A 26755-nucleotide genomic window follows, 5' to 3' on the forward strand; every position below is an offset into this window, starting at 1 on the left:
GGCCCAGGCCCCGGCCCTCGCGCCGCTCTCGTGGCTCGCGGCCCAGGCCCTCGCGCCGCTCTCGTGGCTCGCGGCCCAGGCCCTCGCGCCGCTCTCGTGGCTTGCGGCCCAGGCCCCAGCCCTCGCGGCCCAGGCCTCGTTCTTGTTGCTCGCGGCCCAGGCCCTGTTCTTGTGGCTCGAACCCCAGGCCCCGCTCTCGTGGCTCGCGGCCCAGGCCCTCGCAGCCCAGGCTCTCGCTGCAGTGTTTTTTTTTTCTCAAAAAGGTTGGCGTAGTTAGGATTGGGTCAAAGGTGAAGCCCCAAAATTTTATTGGTTGGGGGGGACTCTCAGTGGTGGTGCCATTGAAGATCAGGAAAATAGCCGGGCTTGCTCTCGTCATTACCAGACATCTGCGTTATGCGAATAAATTACCTTATGATTCTTTTACTTGTATATTACTTTTTATTTTGAACTTTTTAAAATCCAAAATACAGCCAGATGATATACAAGAGGTCCCAGATTGGAGGTGTTAGCAGCCGTGGGAAGGGCGGGGGGCTTAGCAGAAGTGAGGAAGTTGGTATCGGTGGGAGGTTCCCAGAGTACAGAAACATCAGAGTCTGAGAAGTATAGTTGTTTATCATCATTAAAGTCTCATTGTGTGGCAGAATCGGTTAGCTTGAGGGAGTCCTTGAACCCGAGAACACTGGAATAGAGGGGTGTCCCAGGCTGCGGCAGCATTGAAAGGGTTGCTGGGTCTAATTTGAGGGTGGGTAGATTCAATCCGCCCCAAGCCATCAGCCTGGGACCTGGACAGACTGTTCAATAACGTGCAAGAGGCTGGACCAAGTTTGGGAATGGACAGCAGGTAGGTTGGAATATGCGGTAGTTAGGTTTATGCCAGATCGCTAGCCTTAGGCCTTTGATAGTGTTTAGCTCTCGAGGGACAAAACTTTCCAGCTGGAATTGGGCAAATTTATGAGCAAGTTAATGGAACTGAAATTGCGGTCGGAGGCTTCCCGCGGGCAACTGCCTCCAACCTGAAACATTTCTACAAATTTAGCTGGTGGTCCGGGAGGAGCATGGGATTCCGGTGGGGAGGCCTTCTCTTCCCGCTCTCATCCTCCTGGTTCCCATGGAGATGATGCAGTCACGTGTGACTGCTCAGCCAATCAGGGACAGTATTCCACAGCTTTCTCATTAATAGCAATGAGAACTCTGTATCTACGAGTTCTCATTGCTATTAGAGGAAAAAAACCCAAACACACTAAACACATGAAAAAAAAATTTAAAAAACACACCTCACATAATTAAAATTAATTGAAATGAAAATTAATAAATATCTTGAGAAAAATATTTTTTCCGAATTTTTAAAAAGTTTTTAAAATTATGGTTAAAAATAAATGTAACATAGTGGGCAGGGTTTTTAAAAATGTGTTTTATTAATTAATTAAATTATATTTTTGTATGTTTTAAACACTTATGCCTGTAAAAGTAGGCTATGCACTGCTTTTATCAGGCGCAAGAGTTTTGAGGACATTTGCCGAGCAAGATATGGGTAAATCCCGCAATCTTGCCCGTACAACTGTCCTCGCTCCCGATCTGTGTTGGATCTGTCGAGCTCGAGCTTGACAGATCGGAAAAGCCGGTTTTCAGCACATGCGCATTGTGCGCCGAAAAATGGCTTTTCCGATGCCTTTCCGAGTCCGGAGACACTCCGTACGGACCCGGGCGAGGCCGGGATTTCAGGGCCAATATATTTTACAATTTGCTATGCGTTGTACTTTTTGTACTTGGATGTGGTAAGGAGGCTTTGGAAAAAAATAGAATAACTTTTTTCTAAAGCTATTTTGAGCCATTTGATTGGTTCAGTTTTTTTTGATTGGTAGATTTTAGTCAAAGCAGATTGCTTGTGGCCAAAAAGACTGAAAATTATTCGGAGAGATTTAATTGGCTCACGTTCTGCTGGTATTTCTCAGCTATTGAGTTGTGCTTTGAACATGAAATTTGAGCAAATCAAAACATGATGCTGAAGTGTGTGAGAGTAAAAAGAGTGACAGCAATAGTGTGAACAAAACCAAAACTAGGGCGAAATCGGACACTAGTATAACAAAACAAAAAGGAAATGAAATATAATACATATAAACTATACGTGCAAACATCAGGAACATACTTCTGTGCAGCCTTTAAGACTCCTCATTTCTATAGAGCCCCAGCTGTCTTTGTCTAATATTCTTAAGGCTGGATTTTCCGTTTTCTCTGTTTCGGGGCGAAAACAGACGCGGGGCGGGAAAATTACCACCCAATGAATGTTCCCGATTAATTGCCTAACTTTCGGCATTTGGGGGTCTGCGCCAGGGACACAGCGCAAAAGGAGGCGTTGCACTATTTTCGCGGCACAAGAACGGGATCCTCGCCAACTTTAGTGCGGGGCCGGCAGCACTCCAAGAGAGGCCTTGGGAGGGGGAAAAAAAACATTGCCAACACCCTTACCTGACAAATCGCCTCAAAAACATTAAAAAATAAAAACTTTAACTTAACTTTTTTCCAGTTTTTCAAACTTTCCGCTGCTGACAGGGCTGGGCCCCCATGTTTTCGCTGGCGATCATCGGGGCACGATGTACGGGTCGGGTGAGTCTCGAAATTCGGATGGTAATGCAATCAGAGTCATTACACCCCGGCGCAGCTCTCCTCGGCGATGCTACGTAGCACCGCCGCAAAAACCGAGCCGGAGCTCTCGACTGGGCGAAAAACAACTGAGCGCCCGGTTTTTCGCAGCGGATGGTCAAAACGCGGCGAAAACTTGGTTGTAAACCATCCGAAAATCCAGTCGACTAACTTTATGAAAATGCTATTTTTCTGTTAGCACTTGTGCCTACCACATAAGAGGTCAACAATTTACACTAAGCCAGCCACATTTCCACTGCACCAAGTTCTTTCTATATGGCAATCAGCCACAAGCCACTCATCATAGAAGCTTTACTGGGCTGATGAGCGATTGTGTTATTCTGTCAGCACGTACAAGGAGTTTCTTATGTAGACTTCAACTGTTTCCCGCCTGGAGATACTGGATGAGTGACTGCGACTAACATGTCCTGTAGAATCTACAGTTGGACATCAGAAAATGTTACATTGTTTTAAATGAAATGCAACAGCCAAATATACCAATTCCGACACAAACTAAAGCCAGTTATAAAGCAACCATGGGAGCTCTGTTTTTCTCCAAACACATTGTCGGGATCAATTGATGTTTTGCTAAGTAGATCATATTTCCAAATTGAACTGGCAACAGAGCTCACACTTATCCTGCACTGACAAGTTGTTTGCATGTTTTACAGATACCATTTAAAATGATAAACGCACAATAAATTTGTAATCCAACTTGTAGCATTCCTGCAGAAACTTGTGTGAAGGCAATAACCATTCCAAACCTCCGTTGCTAATTTTGTGCTTTCACTTTGACATATTCCCTACCTCCAGAAATTAGCACTTCATCTGCCCCGTATAACAGTGGCCACGAAAGAAAAACTTGCAAGTAAAGAGGAAGTTCGGATACATTAGCATTTATGTTTTTGAGTAAATCCAGGTTTTGGATCGGCAAATCAATCCGTGTGTCACTCTCCCGTATTACACAGAATATACAGCACAGAAACAGGCCATTCAGCCCAAATAGTCTGTGATGGTCCACACGAGCCTCCTCCCCTTCCTCATCTCAGCCTTGCAGTCTATCTTTCTATTGCCTTGCAAGAACATAACACAAGAAATAGCAGGACTATGCCATTCGGCCCCTTGAGCCTGCTCCGCCATTCAATATCATGGCTGATCTTCGACCTCAGCTGCACCTTCCCGCACTATTCCCATATCCCTTGGTTCCCAAAAATCTATCAATCTTTGTCTTGAATATACTCTCTCATGTACTCGTCTAGTTTCATTCTGAAAGCATCTAAACTATTTGCCTCAACAACTTCCTGTGGTAGCGAGTTCCACATTCTGAGTAAAGAAATCTCTCCTTATTGTTCTATTGGGTTTATTAGTTAACTATCTTGTATTTATGGTCCCTAGTTTTAGATTCTCCCACAAGTAGGAACATTCTTTCCACATCTACCCTGTCCAACCCATTCATTATTTTAAAGACCTCGATCAGGTCTCCTCCAAGTCTTTCCTTTATTAAAGAAAAAGGCCCCAACCTGTTCAATCTTTCCCGATAGTTCTGGTATCATCCTGGTAAATCTTTTTTGCACATTCTCAAGTGCTTCTATGTCCTTTTTATAGTATGGAGACCTGAGCTGTACTCTAAGTTCAGCCTGGCTTCATGACTTTTGAATTCTACACCCCAAGAAATAAATCCCAGTGCATTGTCACCATTTTTAATTGCTTATATCCTTTGCCTCCGCTCTCCAAATCAATCATTCTCTCATGATCATATCCTTTGCCTCCTCATGTGGCAGGGCCCGAGGTGGGGGGGAGCGGGGGATTGAATGCAGCAAGCGTGATAACTGACACACGGAATCAGACCTACCTCACACTCCACATCCTTCCCTTCGATTCCAACCTCCGCACGGCCACTGTCTCACTGTGAACCTGACTGTCTGCAATCTCGACATCCTATTCAACTCCGAGCTGAGTTTCAGACCCCGTATTTCCCATCTACTTTAGATCAGGCTGTTTTACATCTTGTTAATTAGTGATCTCAGTCAGGAATCCTCGAGGAAAGAATGATCATAATATGATAAGAATGTCACTTTCAAACTCAATGTGAAATTCTAAATCCGAGACCAGAGTCTTAAACTTAAAGAAAGCCAATTACATAAATACGAGGGGCGAGTTGACGAAGGTAGATTGGGAAATTAGATTAAAAGGTATAACAGTAGATAAGCAGTGGCAATCATTAAAAGAAAAATCCAAAATTCTCAATGAATATTCCAGATAAACGAGTATACAGATAAATCTAAGGTATTACATTTTGGTAGGAAGAATAGGGAGGACACTTACTACTAGGTGGGGTAGAGAAACAAAGGGATCTCGGAGTACAAATCCACAAATCACTAAAGTTGCGACACAGTTTGCAAGGCCATAAAAAAGCAAACAAAGCACCAGAGTTTATAGCTAGAGGGATAGAATTGAAAAGGGATGTTATGCTAAACCTGAATCAAACCTTGGTTTAGAGCACTGCATACAGTTCTGGTCGCCATATTATAAAAAGGACAGAGGCACTAAAAAGGGCACAGAGAAGATTTACAAAGATGATTCCAGAAATACGAGGGTATACATATTAGGAAAGGATGAAAGGGCACGATCTCTTTTCTCTTGAAAAAAAGGCAGAGGGGTGACCTAATAGAGGTCTTTCAAATTATGAAAGGTTTTGTGGAATGGATAGAGAGAGAATGTTTCCACTTGTGGGCAAGAGCATAACTAGAGACCATCAATATAAGATAGTCACCAAGAAATCCAATAGGGAATTCAGAAGAAATTTCTTTACCCAGAGAGTGGTGTGAATGTGTAACTCACTACCACAGGAGTGGTTGAAACGAATTGTACAGATGTATTTAAGGAGAGGCGAGATAAGCGTATGAGGGAGAAGGGAAGAGGGATATGGTGACAGATTTAGATGACCTTTGGGTAGCGAGCCAATTAAAGGTTAAAAGACTATCAAATGAGCCAATAAGGTCAAAGAAGGCGAGTTCTTTTCTGTAAATTGAACAAGGTATAAGTACAGCCATTTTGACCATGTGGTCTCAGAAGGACAAAGACCTGGCTTAAAGCCAGAAGCTTGATGCTGCTGCCAGAATAAAGTTACATTAAAACTACAATCGGAGTTCGTATTTCATTGGAAATTAAGAGATCTAACAATTTTGGCGTCACGAACAGGATCGCTGAGGGAAGAAACTGAATGTTGGACATCGGACCTACATACTGAGGTAAGGACTCCTCTTTATAAAAGTTCTCAGTCAAAAGTCTAAATTCGCCTCTCCTTCTACGCGATTCCGAAAGCCTCCGGTTTGCGAACCCTCCGGTTGGTAGTCGGCTCGAGGTCCCATAGACATCTAACTTCGGCGGTGTGTTAGTTAATTAATTACCGACCCACTGATCGGCTGGAAAGCCTACAACTCGAGACCCCAGTAAAGAAATCAGTATTATGGCAGCAGGAGATAAGAGCAAAGAATTGCCTACAACTGTTAAAGGCGGGCGGGCACCACCTGAGGTTTCGATAGATGAAATCCTCCAACAGTTGAAAGAATACATAGAGCAACAATTCAACTTATCTAAAACCTGTATTAAGATCGAACAAAAGTACGGAACCGCCAAAGGACAATGGTCCTTGGACGAGATTAAAAGGGTCTGGGGAAAAACGACCCGTATGAAAAATAAAGAGCGAATCAAATGGTCCCTAGCCATTATGGGACAGATCCGAAAGCGGAATGAAATTATAATGCGTTCCCAACATGATCGAGAACTGACCAGTACAAAGTACCAATTGCAAGCTGTTTCTGCACAGCTCCGACAGAACAAACTTGAACTTGAAAAGTCGGAAGCGGAAGTTAAAGATCCTAAAGGTGAAATTAAAGAATGGAAAAAATCATTAGGTCAAGAGACAGTAATAGGAAAAGGAAAATGTATCGGTCAATTCCCAGGGTACCCATGTTTGGATAAATTAAAAGCGCAAACCCGAAGACACGACCGAGGAATAGATACGGATTCTGAATCCTCTGACGATACAGGGTCGGAGGGTGAAGAATTAGGGGTGCGCTTTGCCCAGTTTAAAAAAAAGACGAGTTGTAGTCAAATCAGAAGAGACTGCGGATGAGGGCGGAACCAAAAAAACGAGGAAAAGGGTGTATGCAGAATACTTAGTTCATGATCCGGCAGACCCAGAGAAAATTGATAAATGGTCCAAGGAGTTGCCCAATCCAAAGAAAGGGGGAGTGAAAACGTGGGACCAACTGGACCACTTAAGAAATATATATCAACTTCATCCCTGGGACGGAGTGCAAATTTTGACCATAATGGTGCCAAAAACACAAGGAAGAAAATTGCACAAGGTAGAAGAAGCTTTGGGGCAGGATGAGCAAGAATTAAATGCAGGTTGGGAGGCGATTAAACACTGGCTGCAAGCCTTCAGTCCAGCTAAGACAGACTGGGAAAAAATTGCAGCCTGCCAACAGAAAGGAACAGAGGAGGTCCTGGAGTATGACGAGCAGTTTAGATGCACATGGCTAGAACATTCGGGTATGAATAATACGGATGAGGAAATGGATGAACAAGTGTTTGGACCCCTGAAAGCAGCTTTCGTGGCAGGTCTAAAGCAAGAACTGTCCAAAATGCTTAAGGTAGTGTTACCGGACTGGGAAGGTAGAGGAACTACCTTTGCAGCATTGGTGGATCGATGTAACCAATTAGATCGGGATATGGGAGCTAAAGTCCGAGCCCTGCAGGCTGTGGGATGGAAATCCCAGGATTCCGATAAACAGTTATTAGGAAAATTACCCGGAAAATGTCATTATTGTGGGAAAGAAGGTCACTGGGCAGGGCAAAACAACAAGGTCGCGGCCGGGGAAGAGGACGCAGCCAGGGATACAATTCAGCCAACAAACCAGGCTTGTCACAAGATAACGACCTCATAGAAGCATTTAAACGACTGACAATACAACAACAGAAGGAGTTACTTGGGAAAGCAAAAAATGATTAGAGCCCACCCTGGCCCCCCTCCTCGCACTAATACAACAAAGGGGAGATGGGCTATATATATATATATATAAAACTGTGAGGGTGGGCGATAAGGATGTGGACTGTCTTTTAGACACAGGGGCAGAATTAACATGCTTACCCCTACAATATGGAGACTTTTTGTCGTTGGATGGTACAGCCTATGGAGTTGGGGGCCATAAAATGGAAATTAAAAGGACAACACCGGTACTTATAGGGCTGGGTCCACATGAACTAACCACGCCGGTCTGGATAGGCCCAGTCGATCAACCTCTTTTGGGAATGGACATTCTAATCCAAGTAGATTCATTGTTGCATTTTGAGGATGGTCGGGTGACATGGTCAATTAGAACTTTGAAGAAAGAAGAATTGAAGGAACACCCAATATGGGCTAAAGATAAGAATGATTGTGGCCTACTCCAGATGGAGCCTGCGTCATTTACCGGGATCAAGCCTCCATGCACGAAACAGTATCCCATCAGTCCAACTGTCATCGCGGGAATCTTACCGGTTATTCAGCAATTGGAGAAACAAGGGGTGCTTATTAAAACGCATAGCTCCTCCACTAGCCCCGTGTGGCCGGTACAGAAATCTAATGAGACTTGGCGTTTGACTGTCGAAAGCTAACCAGTGTATTGATCAAAAAGCTCCTTTGGTCACAGATCCCTCCACCATTTTTAATGTCCTCAAACCAGAACATAAATATTTCTCGGTTATAGATATGGCCAATGGATTTTGGTCGGTGCCTCTGGCACCGGAGGTTCGACAGTGGTAAGCCATTTACCCTGTTTGTCCATGAGAAAGGAGGATATATGACAGCTATACTGACACAAGAACATGGGGATCAGCAAAGACCTATTGGCTATTATTCGGCAAAACTGGATGCGGTAGCCCTCGGATGGGGAAGTTGCCTAAGAGCCATGGAAACTACATGTCGAGTGGTAATGATCACTGCGGGTCTAGTCCTCGACCAAAAGCTGATTGTCAAGTGTCCCCACACCGTACAGGTTTTGCTGTCTATGAATAGAACGTCTCAGGTGACGGCAGCTAGATGGACTCACTGGACAGCAGTTTTGGAAGCTCCTAATCTCCATATCGTCCGGGCCAGCCCGGTTAATCCCACAACTATGCTCCCGATGTCAGAATCGAGGGAGCAAGAGGGGGGAGAATGTGAAGAGCATGACTACGAATATTTTTGAGGATGTAACTAGCAGGGTAGAAAAAGGGGAACCAGTGGATCTAGTATATTTGGATTTCCAAAAGTCATTCGCATAAAAGCAAGATAAGGGCACATGGGGTTGGGGATAATGTATTAGCATGGATAAAGGATTGGTTGACAGATAGAAAAGAGAGTGGGGATAAACGGGTCATTTCCAGATTGGCAGGCTATAACTAGTCATCATCATAGGCAGTCCCTCGAATCGAGGATGACTTGCTTCCACGTCAAAAAGTTCACAGGTGTTTCAATGATGGGCCTAAAATTCCAGGTCCGAACTAAATCCTGAAGGGTGGAAGATGCCTGTGCGTGAATTTTTTTTAATGTGGGGTTGCCGTTGCACACCAGCCACCACACGGGCTTGACAGAGCTAGGTCTTGGTCCAGTAGCAAGGATTAACCAAGACAACTGGAGACCAGCTCTGCTGCACGGACCTTTGCAGTGTGATTGGCTGTGGCTCTTTTAGTTGGGACAGCTTCTACCCAACGAGAGAATCTGTCGACCATGACAAGAATGTTAGTGTATCCTTGGCATGAAGGAAGAGATATATAATCAACCTGCAGATGCTGGAATGGTCCGACAGGGGCAGGGGGCCTCAGTTGGGGCATTACCATGATGGGTCCAGAATTATTTTTCTGGCAGACCACACAGATGCCTACTTCCACCTCCGTATCATTTACCCTCCCTAAAACCCTCAGACTCTCAGACTCTCTCGCTCCACTTTTAAGGCACTCCTTGAAAACCCACCTGTTCAACAAGCTTTTGAGTCACCTCTCCTGAGGCTTCAATGCTCAGCATCCATTGATCCTTTTTGCCTCTGGTTCTTGTTACTCAAGTTAAAAGTGCAATATTTGGTTCTTTGGTGTGAACATTTGCAAACTTTAATTGATGCTAAGTAAACACTGGATGAGCTCATACGTAGATCAATTAAGGGATACAAGGCATTGTGGCTCCAATATTCTCTGCTCCTGGTGGGTCTGTCCACACATTCTAAATGACTGCCTTTGCTTCACCATACTAATCCCTCGACCCCACCTCTCCAAAGCGTGTACGTCACACTGTCATTAGATAGTGTGACATTTGAAGCGCAGCAGATAGGATATGTGTGCACATGTGTACATTAAAAATCTTGCACAGGGAGTACCTTCACTGTCCACAAAGCATACTTCCCGTTCATGATTTTTGATCACACTTGTCTGTCAACTTTTCCTATTGTAAATTGCTATGCTAAGTTTTACCATTGAGTTTTGCTGCGACATTGAACAACTACAGTCGAAGTTTTGGACATTAAGTGGCCCGACGACTCCAGTCTCTGACTTCATTTCCAAAGTTAGCGGGTCACGTTCCTTCTCTTCTGCTTTCAATCTTCATATTTTTAAACTTTTAATTTTGTATTGATATTCTCCACCCAGCCCCGCAACCAATTGAAAATTAATTCCCACACTGCCCTGGTACTCCTGTGGACAACTTAAGAAATGTCTCCGCCTGGCGTCACTCTGCCTCGCAGATATTCCCACTTGGATTCCGCTCCGCTCTTAATGCCCCGACTGCAGGCTAAAACTTATCCCTGGCCCAGCCTCTGCCCAACCTCACAACATGTCCATCAAGTGTGCAGCTCCCTGTGCGGCAGCCTGCCACTTAATTCCTCTCTTGGCCTCGCACCAATGTCTGAGCTTGCCTGACCAGTCTTGCCCCATTCCAGCACACTGCCTATAGCTCCTCTCCTCTTAGCTGGGCTCCGAGCTATACTCATCATTTATCAGCACATTAAAAACAAACTGATACTTCTTCGCTTTTTAAAAAATATTATTAAATTGCTGCTTTGGGGCGCGGCTGTGCTTTCTTCCGCCAATCGAACCCGACTCCCCCGCCCCAGCCCCAAACTGTTTCACCCCGTTTCACCTCCCGCTCACCTCAATAATTTTTTTTTTTGCTCCCAATTCAGCTTACCACATTAAGTTCGTCCAGTAATGCTCCTGTATTGATTCCTAATGTGCTCTAGTAGGAGGCACAATCCTGCTTCCTGCCACTGGCCCTAATTTTCTATAAACTTTCCTTCCAGTTTAACTTGCTGTTGGCTCCACTTTAATTTACTTTTGCCCTTCCTGCTCCTCTGGGTTTTTTTTTGAGTGCTTCACTTGCAATATATTTGCTGCCCATTTTCCCTCTCCAATAACCTTCGTTTTTGTATAGCGTTCCTCTGTTTAATCATGCTCGTTGGTTCTCACCAGTGTCAGCTGTTGGTGCTGTTTTAAACTCTCCGATCCCAAGCATGACTGTTCTTGCTTCCTTTTGTGCCTTCGCTTTTTGAACTTTGCTCCTGTTATGTATGCAACCCTATGTAACCAGCATTCTACTGCCACCAGAAGGCGTATCTGTTGGAGTCTCAAGGGATCCCAGCATCCCTTGCGAGGCCTGCTTATATACAGCATGGGAGGCCTGCTGTATATAAGCAGGCCTCCCATGCTGTACCAGCACTCTGGAGTTAGAATAAAGAGACTGTCACACTTACTCACATCTACAGTACTCAGTTACATTGCTTTATTTGAGACATAGAAAATAGGTGCAGGAGTAGGGCATTCAGCCCTTCGAGCCTGCACTGCCATTCAATATCATGAACGATCATTCCCTCAGTACCCTTTTCCTGCTTTCTCTCCATACCCCTTGATCCCCTTAGCCGTAAGGGCCATATCTAACTCACTCTTGAATATATCCAATGAACTGGCATCAACAACTCTCTGCGGCAGGGAATTCCACAGGTTAACAACTCTCTGAGTGAAGAAGTTTCTCCTCATCTCAGTGCTACATGGCCTACCCCTTATCCTAAGACTATGTCCCTGGTTCTGGACTTCCCCATCATCGGGAACATTCTTCCGGCATCCAACCTGTCCAGTCCCGTCAGAATCTTGTAAGTTTCTATGAGATCCCCTCTCATCCTTCGAAACTCCAGTGAATAAAGGCCCAGTTGATCCTCATATGACAGTCCAGCCATCCCTGGAATCAGTCTGGTGAACCTTCGCTGCACTCCCTCAATAGCAAGAACGTCCTTCCTCAGATTAAGAGACCAAAACTGAACACAATATTCCAGGTGAGGCCTCACTAAGGCTCTGCACAACTGTAGTAAGACCTCCCTGCTCCTATAGTCAAATCCCCGAGCTATGAAGGCCAACATATCATTTGCATTCTTCAGCCTGCTGTACCTGCATGCCAACTTTCAATAACTGATGAACCATGACACCCAGGTCTCGTTGCGCCTCCCCTTTTCCTAATCTGCCGCCATTCAGATAATATTCTGCCTTCATGTTTTTTTTTTAGAATGGATAACCTCACACTTATCCACATTATACTGCATCTGCCATGCACTTGCCCATTCACCTCACCTGTCCAAGTCACCCTGCAGCCTCTTAGCATCCTCCTCACAGCTCACACCGCCACCCAGTTTAATGTCATCTGCAAACTTGGAGATATTACACTCAATTCCTTTATCTAAATCATTAATGTATATTGTAAAGAGCTGAGGTCCCAGCACTGAGCCCTGTGGCACTCCACTAGTCACTGTCTGCCATTCTGAAAAGGACCCGTTTATCCCGGCTCTCTGCTTCCTGCCTGCCAACCAGTTCTCTATCCACGTCAGTACATTACTCCTAATACCATGCGGTTTGATTTTACACACAAATCTCTTGTGAGGGACCGTGTCAAAAGCCTTTTGAAAGTCCAAATACACCACATCCACTGGTTCTCCCTTGTCCACTCTGCTAGTTACATCCTCAAAAAATTCCAGAAGATTCGTCAAGCATGATTTCCCTTTCATAAATCCGTGCTGACTTGGACCGATCCTGTCACTGCTTTCCAAATGGGCTGCTATTTCATCCTCAATGATTGATTACAACATTTTACCCACTACTGCTGTCAGGCTAACCGGTCTATAATTACCCATTTTCTCTCTCCCTCCTTTTTTCAAAAGTGGTGTTACATTACCTACCCTCCAGTCTATAGGAACTGATCCAGAGTCGGTAGACTGTTAGAAAATGATCACCAATGCATCCACTATTTCTAGGGCCACTTCCTTAAGTACTCTGGGATGCAGACTATCAGGCCCCAGGGATTTATCAGCCTTCAATCCCATCAATTTCCCACCTAATAAGGATATCCTTCAGTTCCTCCTTCTAACTAGACCCACTGTCCCCTGTCCCCTAGTACATTCGGAAGGTTATTTATGTCTTCCTTCGTGAAGAAAGAACCGAAGTATTTGTTCAATTGGTCTGCCATTTCTTTGTTCCCCATTATAAATTCACTTGAATCCGACTGCAAGGGACCTACGTTTGTCTTCACTAATCTTTTTCTCTTCACATATTTATAGAAGCTTTTGCAGTCAGTTTTTATGTTCCCTGCAAGTTTCCTCTCGTACTCTCTCTTAATTAAACCCTTAGTCCTCCTCTGTTGAATTCTAAATTTCTCCCAGTCCTCAGGTTTGTTGCTTTTTCTCGGCAATTTATATGCCTCTTCCTTGGTTTTAACACTATCCTTAATTTCCCTTGTTAGCCACGGCTGAGCCACCTTCCCCGTTTTATTTTTTACTTCAGACAGGGATGTACAATTGCTGAAGTTCATGCATGTGATCTTTAAATGTTTGCCATTGCTTATCCACCATCAACCCTTTAAGTATCCTTTGCCAGTCAATTCTAGCCAATTCACGCCTCATGCCGTCGAAGTTAGCTTTCCTTAAGTTCAGGACCCTAGTCTCTGAATTAATTGTGTCACTCTCCATCTTAATAAAGAATTCTACCGTATTATGGTCACTCTTCCCCAAGGGGCCTCGCACAACAAGATTGCTAATTAGTCCCTTTTCATTACACATCACCCAGTCTAGCTAGGATGGCCAGCTCTCTAGTTGGTTCCTCGACATACTGGTCTAGAAAGCCATCCCTAATACACTCCAGGAAATCCTCCTCCACCGTACTGCTACCAGTTTGGTTTGCCCAATCAATATGTTGATAACTGCTGTACCTTTATTGCACACATCCTTTATTTCTTGTTTGATGCTGTCCCCAACCTCACTACTACTATTTGGTGGTCTGTACACAACGCCCACTAGCGTTTTCTGCCCTTTGGTATTCCGCAGCTCCACCCATACCGATTCCACATCATCCAGGCTAATGTCCCTCCTTACTATTGCATTAATTTCCTCTTTAACCAGCAACGCCACCCTGCCTCCTTTTCCTCTCTGCCTGTCCTTCCTAAATGTTGAATACCCCTGGATGTTGAGTTCCCAGCTTTGGTCACCCTGGAGCCATGTCTCCGTGATGCCAATTATATCATATCCGTTAACTGCTGTCTGCGCAGTTAATTCGTCCACCTTATTCCGAATGCGCCTCGCATTGAAGCACATTCAGGCTTGTCTTTTTAACACACTTTGCCCTTTTAGAATTTTGCTATCATGTGGTCCTTTTTGTTTTTTGCCCTCCACTTTTACTATTCTCTTTTCTATCTTTTGCTTCTGCCTCCATTTTATTTCCCTCTGTCTCCCTGCATAGGTTCCCATCCCCCTGCCATGTTAGTTTAACTCCTCCCCAACAGCACTAGCAAACACTCCCCCAGGACATTGGTTCCGGTCCTGCCCAGGTGCAGACCGTCCAGTTTGTACTGGTCCCACGGTTCCAATGTCCCAGGAATTTGAATCCCTCCCTCTTGCACCACTCCTCAAGCCACGTATTCATCGGAGCTATCCTGCGATTCCTACTCTGACTAGCACATGGCACTGGTAGCAATCCTGAGATTACTACTTTTGAGGTCCTACTTTTTAAATTTAGCTCCTAGCTCCCTAAATTCGTCTCGTAGGACCTCATCCCGTTTTTTTTACCTATATCGTTGGTACCTATATGCACCACGACAGCTGGCTGTTCACCCTCCCTTTTCAGAATGTCCTGCACCTGCTCCGAGACATCCTTGCACCAGGGAGGCAACATACCATCCTGGAGTCTCGGTTGCGGCCGCATAAACGCCTATCTATTCTCCTTACAATCGAATCTCCTATCACTTTCGCTCTCCCACTCTTTTTCCTGCCCTCCTGTGCAGCAGAGCCACCCACGGAGACATGAACTTGGCTGCTGCTGCCCGCCCCTGATGAATCATCCCCCTCAACAGTACCCAAAGCAGTGTGTCTGTTCTGTAGGGGGATGACCGCAGGGGACCTCTGCACTACCTTCCTTGCACTGCTCTTCCTGTTGGTCACCCATTTACTATCTGGCTGTGTACCCATTACCTGCGGTAAGACCAACTCGCTAAACGTGCTATTCACGTCATTCTCAGCATCGTGGATGCTCCAGAGTAAATCCACTCGCAGCTCCAGGGCCGCAATGCAGTCTCTGTCAGGAGCTGGAGGCACTTGCCGCACACGTAGTCGTCAGGGACACCGGAAGCGTCCCTGACTTTCCACATAGTATAGGAGGAGCATAACACGTGTCCGAGCTCTCCTGCCATGACTTAACCCTTAGATAAACTTAATTTGGCAACAATGCTAAATGTTACTTACTGAAAAAGAAAAGAAAAAACAGCACCCACTCTGGCTTTCAGTTGCTCCTGTTTGTTTACCCACTTCCACCACCCTCAGTCTGTTCAGCTACGTTCATTCACTGCAACATCTTATATTTATGTATTCAACATAGTAAAACATCCCAAGGCACTTCACAGAGGTGTTATAAGACAAAACAAATTCATTTGACACCAAGCCACATACGAACAAATTACAGATGATAAAAGAGATAGCTTTTAAGCAGCATCTTAAAAGGAGAAAAGAGAGGTTTAGGCAGGGAGTTCTAGAACTTGGGGCCCAGGCAACAGAAGGCACGGCCACCAATGGTGGAGCGATTATATTCAGGGATGCTCAAAGGGGCAGAATTAGAGGAGTGCAGACATCTCGGGGGTTTGTGAGGCAGAAGGAGATTACAGAGATGGGCAGAGGCGAGGACATACAGGGATTTGCAAATAAGGATGAGAACTTTGAAATCGAGGCGTTGCTTAACTGGGAGCCAATGTAGGTCAGCGAGCACTTGGTGCAGTCATAAGGTTTGAAAATCCACGGCCGCATTTTATTGGAACACCCCAAGGACAAGAAAACTAAGAATGGGATCGTCCTATACATTTTAAATGAACATTTTTGGCCAAGTAAAATCCTCAGACCAGGCAGGCTGGGAAACGTGTGGGCGGATACAGACACTGTGGCGTCTGGCTCACAAGCAAGACAGAGGCACTGGCCAATGGGGGAAAAGTGCATTCTGGCAGGCCAATAGGGGTCGAGTCGGGCCTGAAGCGGGGAAATCCTCAACCAATGGGGACTACCCGGCCCAGTTCGAAAATATGACTCACCCCTAATCAAATTATGAATGTGGACTATCATCTACCTAATTAATATGGACAGTGGACAATAGTCCTGAGATCACTGCGGTGATGGCCCATCAAAAGGGGAGGCCCAAACCAATTGATTCCCAGGACTGTTACAATGGACCAGCAGACTTTGAGGCACCAATGTGCACTGAAACAATACACCTGTCCTCACACCTATCTTTACCTGTGATATCTTCTGATTAAATATTCAAAGCTATCTCCCCGCCCAAACTTACACAATGGACCACCAACTGAGTTTGGGTGCGAAAAGGCCAGAACTAAATTGGATACAAATATAGGACCTACGGAACCACCGAGAGGGGAGAAGCAGCTGGTGCAGCAGGAGAAGGAGTCGAGGAGCAGTAGCAGTCACAGACAGACAGAAACTGAGAGAGAACGGAGACGGACTGTTACCGGCTGGGAAACCTACCATCGAACGGGCCCTGGTCTCGACTTGTGTGCAGAATATACAACCCAACTACCGAGAGGCCCAACATCGTCTCAAGAAGCCGAGCCGCATACCGAACAACGCTCCGAGGCCAACCAGCTGAAGAACCGGAGACCGAAGTAACTGGGAGAGGCAACATTCACTCCAGCTACCCCGTAAACCAACCATCCTAAGGCTAAAAAAAATAACCGTCAAAGGGGATCGTAAGTATTATCCTGGGGTTTCTTTTCCCAACTGTCAGCCTAGATCAGTCAAGTAAAAAGGGGGGTGGGGGTGGTGTTGGAAATGTCTTGTAAAGATAAAATTGTGTAAGGTTTTCGTTGTGTCCGTTTCTTCCCACAGATTTTCATAGTTTATAAGTGTTTGTCAGATATGTGTTTTGATGAAGTTTGACCTTGTTGGAAACTTACCGTGGTTAATAAATTGGACTTACCCGTTTTGTTTTCGTTCCAAGGACCACTTGTCTCTGAGTGTTTTATTTTCGCTTGTGGAAGCTCATAATCCACCAAAATTCTGAGGTTAGAACCAGATAGGGGTGCTGGGCGCTTCGAAACCGCCAGTTTAGTGGTCAGCGAGCCATAAGCTGCTGGACCGTCCCCTGGAAGGGACAGAGAGGTCCAAAATACCAACAGCCACCAAAGACCCCCGTAATTGGGCAGAAAAACCCCCTACACTCATTGCAAGCCAGGTTGGAGCTCAGTGGGAGAATGAGCTTACTACCCTGAGGGTGGTACTGGAAAAATCTAAAATGGAGGAGAGAATCACAGAATATGTTTTCTCCAAGGTCAATTTTGCCAAAACATGGGTTCAGAACCTGACCAGGGCGCCACCTCCAGCGGACGCGGCAGCCCAGTGGACAGAAGGGCCTACACATAACAAAAAGGTAGAAAAGGCAATTTGGCTGATATGTTTAACTAGGTAGGTTCGGGAGTTAGACCTCCAGGTAGGAAAATTACAGGAGGAATTAAACAATGCCGTTATCACCTCAGCGGCCAGGGGGCCGCGGTACTAAGGTCACAGAAGAGCTAATAGAGGAAAGGAAAGAAGGGCACGGTTAGAGGAAACATTCCGCAACCATCAGGAGTACCTGCAGAGTCAGGTTACGGTGTCACGGGCTACAGAACAGAAGTACAGGGAGCAGAGTGCAGCTTATGCCCAGCAGGTCCAAGAGCTTCAGGTCCAATTAAGGGATTTGCGCACAGCCTATAAAGTTAACACCGAAATAAGCCATGAGAAGGCAGATCATGCGCCCTGCCATAAGCGGATCCAATCCCACCTCCAGGCTCTGTCCCAGGTAAAGGGGGCAGTCTGTCTGTTGGGGCCCAGGGAGGCAACCAACGAGTCAAGGTATTGGGGAGTGGAAGAGGATCCGGCGGCAGAGGACAGTCGACCGCCTCCTGAGGCGCTGGTAGTGTGTCCGGCAGGCCTAACGGAGGATCAGAGGGTGCAGCCCAAGAAACCTACAGGGCATGGGATCGGCCAGATAGAGCCGGTCCAGCCAAAGGGGTATGGGACATTCGCAGAAAGGGTCGAGTCTGCAGATTTAAATTCAGAGACAGTTGAGGCTGAGGAAAGGGGGGAGCCAGTGGTGGTGTCTGTCGTGGGACCGATGTGCCCGGCTGTGCAGAGGAAGTACGGTCCCCCACAAGGTGCACAACCCCAAGGACCGTTGGACAGCGAGTTTATCATTCCACATTCAGTTGCTGCATTAAAGGCCATGGTGTCACATATCCCAAAGCTCACTAGACTGGGAGATCCGTATGCTCACTTCCTGGAGATAGCGCAGACAGTGGACATGAACACATGTGATAACGCGAAAGCAGTTAAAGTGCTCCTTTTTTCCATTGACGGGAAGATCTACCAGGTTCTTCCCCCAGATTGTCGCGGAGGACAAAGCACCCTCGCAGCACTACAAAGGGCTACCCTAGAGGCCATGGGGTGGAATGAAGGGAGTCGCTTTGAAAGGATAATGAAAACACGGCAGTTAGCAGGAGAGGCCCCACAGATATACGTGGAAAGGTTATGGCTGGTCTACAGCACAGCATGTGGTGGCCTGCTTGTCAGGAACAACCTTACAGCGGACCAAAGGGAAGCATGGTTTCACACCATAATTGCGAACAGCCTGCCCAGTGTCAAGGAAAGGGCAGATCTCTGGTTCATCCTGGGAGACCCCAATCTCACCGAAGCCATCGTGATAGGCAGACTGGCTGCTGCACGGCGGCGGGATGGGGAGGAAGAGGGGAAGCCAGAGAAAACAGTAAACGGTCGGGTGCATGCGGTGCAACCCAACCAAACTCCCAGGAGAGAGTGGCATCAGGAGGGTGGACATCCTCCCGATAGAAGGGGGGGGTGTTACGGGTGCAGTAAGCCTGGCCACTACCGCAACAACTGCAGGGCCAACCCCTACCGCGTGAAAGAAGTAAAAACACCCACGGAGGTGAAACCGGGTAATGAGAAAGCGGGTGCCACAACAGTGTTTGAAACCACTGTAGAAACCCTCAGGCAGCTGCTGACAGGTCCCGGCCGTATCAATGTAGCGGTGGGTAGAGATCCCCACAGCTCCCATATGGCAAGAACCATGACTAGCACCCACCAAGCCTGCCTACTTGTGTCCGCTGGACGATGACTCGTGGGGAAGACCGTGGGTGAAAATGGAGGTGGAGGGGAACCAGGGAACTTACTTGTTGGACACGGGGGCTTCAAGCACCCTTGTCCACACAGAGGGCCCGGCCTCCTCGCCCCTGTCCAGCGGTGTGCCCTACGAGCTAGTCGGCTTCACGGGGAATGAAAGAACAGGGTATTTTTCGATCCCACTGACCCTTAAGTTGGGAGCACTGACCACCAAATGGAAGTGCGTCCTGATAAGGTGGAAGCAGGCTAACAAAGATATATTGTGGGCAGACTTCATTACAGCAAACCAGATCCTGGTGGAATCTGTGAAATCACTGCTTATAGGGAACAGTGGACCCAGGTACAAACAACGAGGTCATGCTTATAGAAAGGATACAAGACAAAGGGGCTCTGTGTACTGTGAAGCCAAAAGGGGGTTATGACTTAGAGCTTCTGGTCAGGGACACCCCGGCAGAGTACAGGGCCTATGTGCGAGCCAGTCTCGCAGCATTTGCCATCCACAAACACAACTGTGGGAGAGTCACCAGAGTAGAGGTCAGGATAGATGGGGATCCCATGTCCCGACCTCAGAGGCAGTATAACTTCCCGAGAGAGGCAGAAGCTGACTTGGAGATGGCACTGAGCTCACTGGTGGAGCAGGGTGTGTTGAGACCCATAGCCACGCATGTGAACTCTCCCCTGTGGCCGGTCAGAAAACCGGACAACTCGTGGAGGGACTACCGGGTGCTGAACAGAAACATCCCAGCTTGTACTCCTACAGTGGCAGCAGTGGCAGACCTGATCAGGGAAATCCCTGCGTCTGCAACCACCTTCACAGTCCTAGACATTTCAAATGGCTTCTGGTCTATCCCTGTGAGGAGAGAGGACCAGTAAAAGTTTGCTTTCACCTTTAAGGAACAGCAATATACTTGGAGCTGCCTCCCTCAGGGATTTCACAACAGTCCAAGCATCTTCCACTAGTGCATGGCGAACTGTTTAAAGAGCTTCAGCCAGCTGCAACAGTTGGTGCAGTATGTGGACGACCTGCTCCTTTTCACTGACAACAGTAAAGATCATGGTCCCCTGCTGGCAGAACTGTTGGCTGTGTTCAAGGAGGGGGGTTTTAAGGTCAAACCCAAGGCGGCCCAGATAGGGTTAAAGGAAGTAAAATTCCTGGGTCTAACACTCAGAGCGGGGGAACAAGGTATAGATGAGGCCCGAAAGCAAGCCGTGCAGGAACTCCCGGTACCAACCACCGTATCCGGAGTCGGATCTTTTTTAGGGATCACAGGCTACTGTTGAGATTTCATAGAAGATTATGCAGCAACCGCAGCCCCTCTACTCAGGCTCCTACACAAAGGGGTCGAGTGGGAGTGGGATCAAGGCTGCCAAGCTGCATTTCTTCAGTTGAAACAGAACCTGCAGAAGGCACCTGCACTGGGGGCTATTGATGGGGAAAGGATTTCTATTTAGAAGTAGCAGCCAGTGGGGACAGTCTGAGTGCAGTGCTTTTACAGGAAAGGCACGGACAGCTGAGACCGGAGGTGTACTCCTCTATATAGAGTCCTTGTAGAGGTGGAGAAGGGATACTCCAACTGTGAAAGGCATCTGTTAGCCACTCACTGGGCTGTGAAAAGAGCACAGGTTTTCACAGGAGTATCCCCTATCACACTCCTCACCCATCACACCCCGACCCAGATGTTGTTAGATGGGAGAATAAAGGATGGAACAGTCAACAATACCAGAATCACTCGCTGAACCCTCCTCCTCTCCCAAATGGCAATCAGGGTCAGGGGCCTCTGCGAGCCCAGGCTCACAGCTAACCTCATATATGCAGGGGAACCACACAGATGCTCAGAAGAAGGGGTTTGGGACACCAACTTTGGATTTCGGGCAGGGGTACATCCCACAGGCCATGAGATCTACTTCGATGGATCCAGTTCGGTGTCCGCGGGTACAAGACTCACGGGTTGCGAAGTTTGGGATCCCGAGGTAGGTATAGCCTTGGCGTTTAAACTCCCCAGCACCCTGAGCGCCCAGCAGGCTGAACTGTCAGCGGTGATGTACGTGGTGACTCACCCCGAGGAATTCCCCACCCGTACACGATTTGTTCGGACAGTATGTTTACTTGCAATTCGTGTACAGAGTATCTGGCTATTTGGTCACGCAGGGGGGTACACATCCGCAGGTGGGAAACCCCTGGTAACCAAAACCCTGCTAGTAAGGATGGTGGCAGCCCTAGGGAACAATAGGGACGTCTACATCCACAAGGTTAAGGCACATTCTAAGATGAAGCCCAGGGCAGAGGATAACCAGCGGGCGGACCTCCTGGCCAGAGAAGGAGCCAAGACATATGAGAAAGGCAGGGTGATAGCAGCTAGAGGCAAGCCAGGGAAACAAGGGAGCGCAGGGCCCCGGACCCGAGAATGGTTCGGGCGCAGGACCCCGTCCTCAAGGCTGCCATAGCAACCATCTTAAGTGGAGAAAAGGCAGAGAGCCCATACAGTGCCGCAGATATAGCTGTCAAGGAAGGGATGCTGTTTAAAGGGGTTAAGTGGGTGGTTCCAGCACAACACCAGCGGGAGTTCCTACAACTGGCCCATGAGGGTCCAAGTGCGGGACACCCCAGGTCAGAGTCCACCTGGCAGAAGGTGGAACAGGCAGCATGGTGGCCAGATCTCCGGAACAACGTCCATGATTTCTGTGCAGCCTGTCTGGTGCGTGCAGCCAACAACCCAGACCCTCAGAAGAGAAAGGCATCCATGGGACACATCAGGCAGGTAGAGGGACCATGGCAGCCGATCCAAATCGACTACATAGGGCCCCTACCAACCACCCGGGGGGGGTACAAGTACTGTCTAGTGCTGGTGGATGTATTCTCCAAATAGGTGAAAGCCTTCCCTTGCCGAACAGCTACTGCATTGGGGACAGCCAAGATCCTGGTCCGGGATGTGTTCTCAAGGTGGGGTCTGCCGCAGTTTGTGGAGTCCAATCAGGGAAGCCACTTCACCGGCCGGGTGATGCAGGCCACCTTAAAGGTACTGGGGATTAAAGCACGGTGGCATGTGGCATACAACCCCCAGTCCTCAGGCCCTGTAGAGCGTCTCAACCGCACCATCAAGGAAAGGCTCCGCAAGGAGACAGGGAATTCACCCAACTGATGGGTAGAGGTCTTGCCACTGGTCCTTATGGGGATCCGAGCCTGTTAGTCGAAAAGCACAGGGTATTCACCCCACGAGCTGATGACTGGGGGGTCCATGAGGACCCCAGTACACACATTGGTGCTGGGTCCCACCGGAGGACAGCTTCAGGAAGCTAACCGAGACCGCTTTGCTAGGAATCTGCTGGAACAGCTGCAGCAGATTCACTGGCAGGCAGCCACCAACATGGGAAGACAGCACTTTAGTAACAAGCTGCTGCTGGAACCCCGTAGCCACCATGACTGGGAAATAGGCGACCAGGTCATGGTATGTAGCTTCGCCAGGGTGGGGGTGTTCGAGCCACTGTACATGGGACCCTACAATATAGTGGACAAGGCAAGCCCTATGGTTTATGCGGTCCAATTACCCTGCCGGGTAAAGTGGTACCACATAAACCAATACAAGCGGTTCGACTCTACTAGGGCAGGAAAAAGGAAGGCTCCCACAGGTAAAGAAACCTCACGGGAGGCAGAGGACATTCCGATGGATGTGGAGGCTGTAACAGAGGTCAACCCCGGTCCCGAAGCCCCACAACCCGGAATAGTCCACTGCCACAGTAGGACCATCACACAGCAGAGTGAAGTGGCACAGCCTGAGAGGCAGGAAAGGGACTTAGCACAGGAGAAGGGAGCCCTGTGCAGTATAACGACAGGGCTGGTAGAGGAAGGGATAGACCAGTGGGAGGACCAAGGGGTGCAGCCTGTAACATGGGACTCCGCGCCCCTGGTTAGGCGTAGTTCCAGAGTGAGGCAGCCTAGGATGCCTTGGTCCCCTGTATACTTTCCCGCCTATCCCAGAGTCAGACGAGAAAAGAAGCACAAGAGTGGTAGACTCTGTGCGGTAAAAGGGACACTACCGAAAGACCCGGGAAAGATCCCAGACACCGAAGGGCTCACTGAAATGGAAGCAGGTCTTTAAAATGAAGTCCTCCTGCAAGCCCTATAAAAGGGGGCAGTCCGGCTCCTGGGGTAAGGTCAGCAAGATGGCCAACAAAGCCAAGTCAGTATCAGAGACAGGTGGCATTGTATATAGCCCGGTGTTCTGTATATAGTTTAGGGAGATTTTAAAGTGAGGGGATGGTGTTTTTTATTTTGTGATGTTACTCCAGTCGAGCCTGAAGAAGTCTCAGGCAAGACTGTGTTCAATCTTGCGTTCCAGAAGATGCTCCGGACCATCGCGATGTTATTTACCTACCTGGGGACCTGCACTGGACAGAAACTCGACATCGAGATGTCTTTGACATACAGGGCGGCAATCGTGACCACGGGAGAAGGGATCATGGAGGCAGAAGGCCAGGCCACCTACTTCCACAAGGAGAGATGGCCGGGGTGGTTGGGTTCGAATTCCACCTGGTATTCGAACCACGAGAATTTTACCTATGGGGAGGCCTCCATCCCTTGCCCCGAAATCGAGATGGCCACGTCCCGGGTTAGGGTGACAGAGGGAAGGAGAGTGTGTTTAACGTGTGTTGGGGACATACCTTTGGGTTGGGAGAAATCGTGGGCCCATGATCAGGGGATCTATACATGCCTATGGGGGTCGGCCCAGATGTGCCCAGCAGGTTTGTCCATTGCCTTTGCCAGATGGTGGAAGGACTCGGGGAAGGGGATGGAATGGGATCGCAGCAGGGAAGACTGTGTGCTCCCTCGCTTCCGGGTACCAGTCAACGCCACCGAGCTGCTGGCTCAGGTGAAGAAACCCCTGCCCACGCCCAAGCCCATTGACAGTTATGGATGTCCGCCCATCACTAGGGGACCTGGGAATGGGTTAGTGTTAGTACCGACAGATAAGTTAGTATACCAGGGAGTACATTATGCTGTTGCTTCAGTAGTTCTAAACCTGACAGAAGTTCGCCTACCCGCCTTCTGCCCCAGAGAAACCGAGTTGTTGTACCGAGCTCTACTGAAGGAAATGTTCAGGAGCTTCTACGAACTGGACTTTGGGGACGTCAATGTGGCGAACCTATATAGACAAGAAGATACAACCGAGCGGGGCCGACAACGCAGTGGGGGTCATGAATGACGTTTTCACCGGATTTAACACTGGGGCATCCGTCATGAACAGCCTGGATGATGTGCAGCTGGCCCTACAGATCAATGGGTTAAAGTCACAGCTGCGTAGCATCCTAGGGAAAGAGAATAATGGGCCCAAGTTTCCACAAGAAAAAAAACGGGCGCCCCTCCGAGCTGGGCGCCCGTTTTTCGCGCCTAAAACGGCGCCTAAAAAAAAAATCGCGATTCTCGAGCGTTCTGCAGCTCCTTGTCTGCCTGGCGCGGCGTGCAGGGGGGCGGAGCCTACACTCGCGCCGATTTTGTAAGTGGGAGGGGGCGGGTACTATTTAAATTAGTTGTTTTCCCTGCCGGCAACGCTGCGCGTGCGCGTTGGGAGCGTTCGCGCAGTGTGAAAAAAACAGGCTGCACAGAACGAGGTGTGTGTACTCTATGGGGCCTGGTTGCTGGGAGAAGGACGGAGCAATTTGGAAGAACTTCAGCAAGGTCAGGTCCCCTCCTGGATCAGCAACCAGCATCTGGAGGCACTACACCCATACAGCACCACCCTCAGTCCCTGCCAACTCTGCGTGGTGTCGGAAGCCTATCCTGTCCCTGTTGATTGTGGGAAAACACTATTACACCCTACAGCAAAAGACCAAAGACATAGCCCTCGAAATTGATTGTACAACTGATCATTGTCCTATGTCTCATCATCAATGCCTGCAGATCCAAAAGAGCCCGAATAGCACGGGGTTATCTTAAAATATTCCAGAAACAATAGCCCAGTCTAACACAAAGAATGCCATTTTGTTTCCAGGTGGTTTTAAACAAAAGGAAACATTCTGGTTTACCGTAGCACCACGAAAGCCCGTACCTGGAAACTGACTGGTATTGTCAACTACATAAGCTGTTAAAACTATCCATGACAGAACACAATAGAGACATACATTTGTACAGTGTAAATACATCTGTTCGATATGCTGTGATGGCGGAAAAATCTTTCAAGGAACGCAAGGAACACGCGACATGATGTGCTATAATTATGTACTTCACTCTATGTAACTAAAAGCAAAAATAGTACCTTGTTTGTAGTTTACCTGTAAAGGAGCGTGGGTAGTGCACACATTATGGATAGAAATATTGTTTGTGCACATTGGTTTATGCGAGTCGATAGCTTAGAGTAATTATGGGGATGGCTGACACTTGGGGAGCTCTAGGATTTTCTTGCAAACCTTTTGACACATTCTGTCTATATCCGGGTGTGTCAAGATGGGGGAGTGTAAGGGTCGAAAATCCACGGCCGCATTTTATTGGAACACCCTAAGGACAAGAAAACTAAGAATGAGATCGTCCTATACATTTTAAATGAATATTTTTGGCCAAGTAAAATCCTCAGACCAGGCAAGCTGGGAAACGTGTGGGCGGATACAGACATTGTGGAGTCTGGCTCACAAACGAGACAGAGGCACTGGCCAATGGGGGAAAAGTGCATTCTGGCAGGCCAATCGGGGTCGAGTCGGGCCTGAAGCGGGGAAATCCTCAACCAATGGGGACTGCCCGGCCCAGTTTGAAAATATGACTCACTCCTAATCAAATTATGAATGAGGACCATCATCTACCTAATTAATATGGACAGTGGACAATAGTCCTGAGATCACTGCGGTGATGGCTATTCAAACGGGAGGCCCAAACCGATTGACTCCCAGGACTGTCACAATGTATCAGCAGACTTTGAGTCACAAACAATACCCCTGTCCTCACACCTACCTGTACCTGTGACATCTTCTGATTAAATATTCAAAGCTATCTCCCCGCCCAAACTTACACGATGGACCACCAACTGAGTTTGGGCGCAAAAAGGCCAGAACTAAATTGGATACAAATATAGGACCTACGGAACCACCGAGAGGGGAGAAGCAGCTGGTGCAGCAGGAGAAGGAGTCGAGGAGCAGTAGAAGTCACAGACAGACAGAAACCGAGAGAGAACGGAAACGGACTGTTACCGGCTGGGAAACCTACCATCGAACGGGCCCTGGACTCGACTTGTGTGCAGAATATACAACCCAACTACCGAGAGGCCCAACATTGTCGCAAGAAGCCGAGCCGCATACCGAACAACGCTCCGAGGCCAACCAGCTGAAGAACCGGAGACCGAAGTAACTGGGAGGCAACATTTACTCCAGCTACCCCGTAAACCAACCATCCTAAGGCTAAAAAAAATAACCGT

General features: G+C 47.8%; 1 protein-coding gene across 3 annotated transcripts in view; it reads right to left on the minus strand.

Annotated features, from left to right (window-relative positions):
* The window catches only part of map3k4 (mitogen-activated protein kinase kinase kinase 4), a 259054-nt gene that overhangs the window by 222785 nt on the left and 9514 nt on the right, over positions 1–26755 (minus strand). Inside the window, exon 2 of one of the 3 annotated variants that reach the window (XM_070890164.1) lies at positions 25626–25848. The exons of 1 other annotated variant lie outside the window; for it this stretch is intronic. In XM_070890164.1, coding sequence (XP_070746265.1) covers positions 25626–25654 — 29 coding nt within the window. In that variant the 5' untranslated portion in view covers positions 25655–25848. Of the gene's footprint in view, positions 1–25609; positions 25849–26755 lie in introns of all 3 variants that reach the window. One more of the 3 variants, XM_070890165.1, reaches the window with a different exon arrangement.

Source organism: Pristiophorus japonicus, chromosome 9, assembly GCF_044704955.1.
Source record: "Pristiophorus japonicus isolate sPriJap1 chromosome 9, sPriJap1.hap1, whole genome shotgun sequence".
In the NCBI taxonomy this organism is placed as follows: domain Eukaryota; kingdom Metazoa; phylum Chordata; class Chondrichthyes; family Pristiophoridae; genus Pristiophorus; species Pristiophorus japonicus.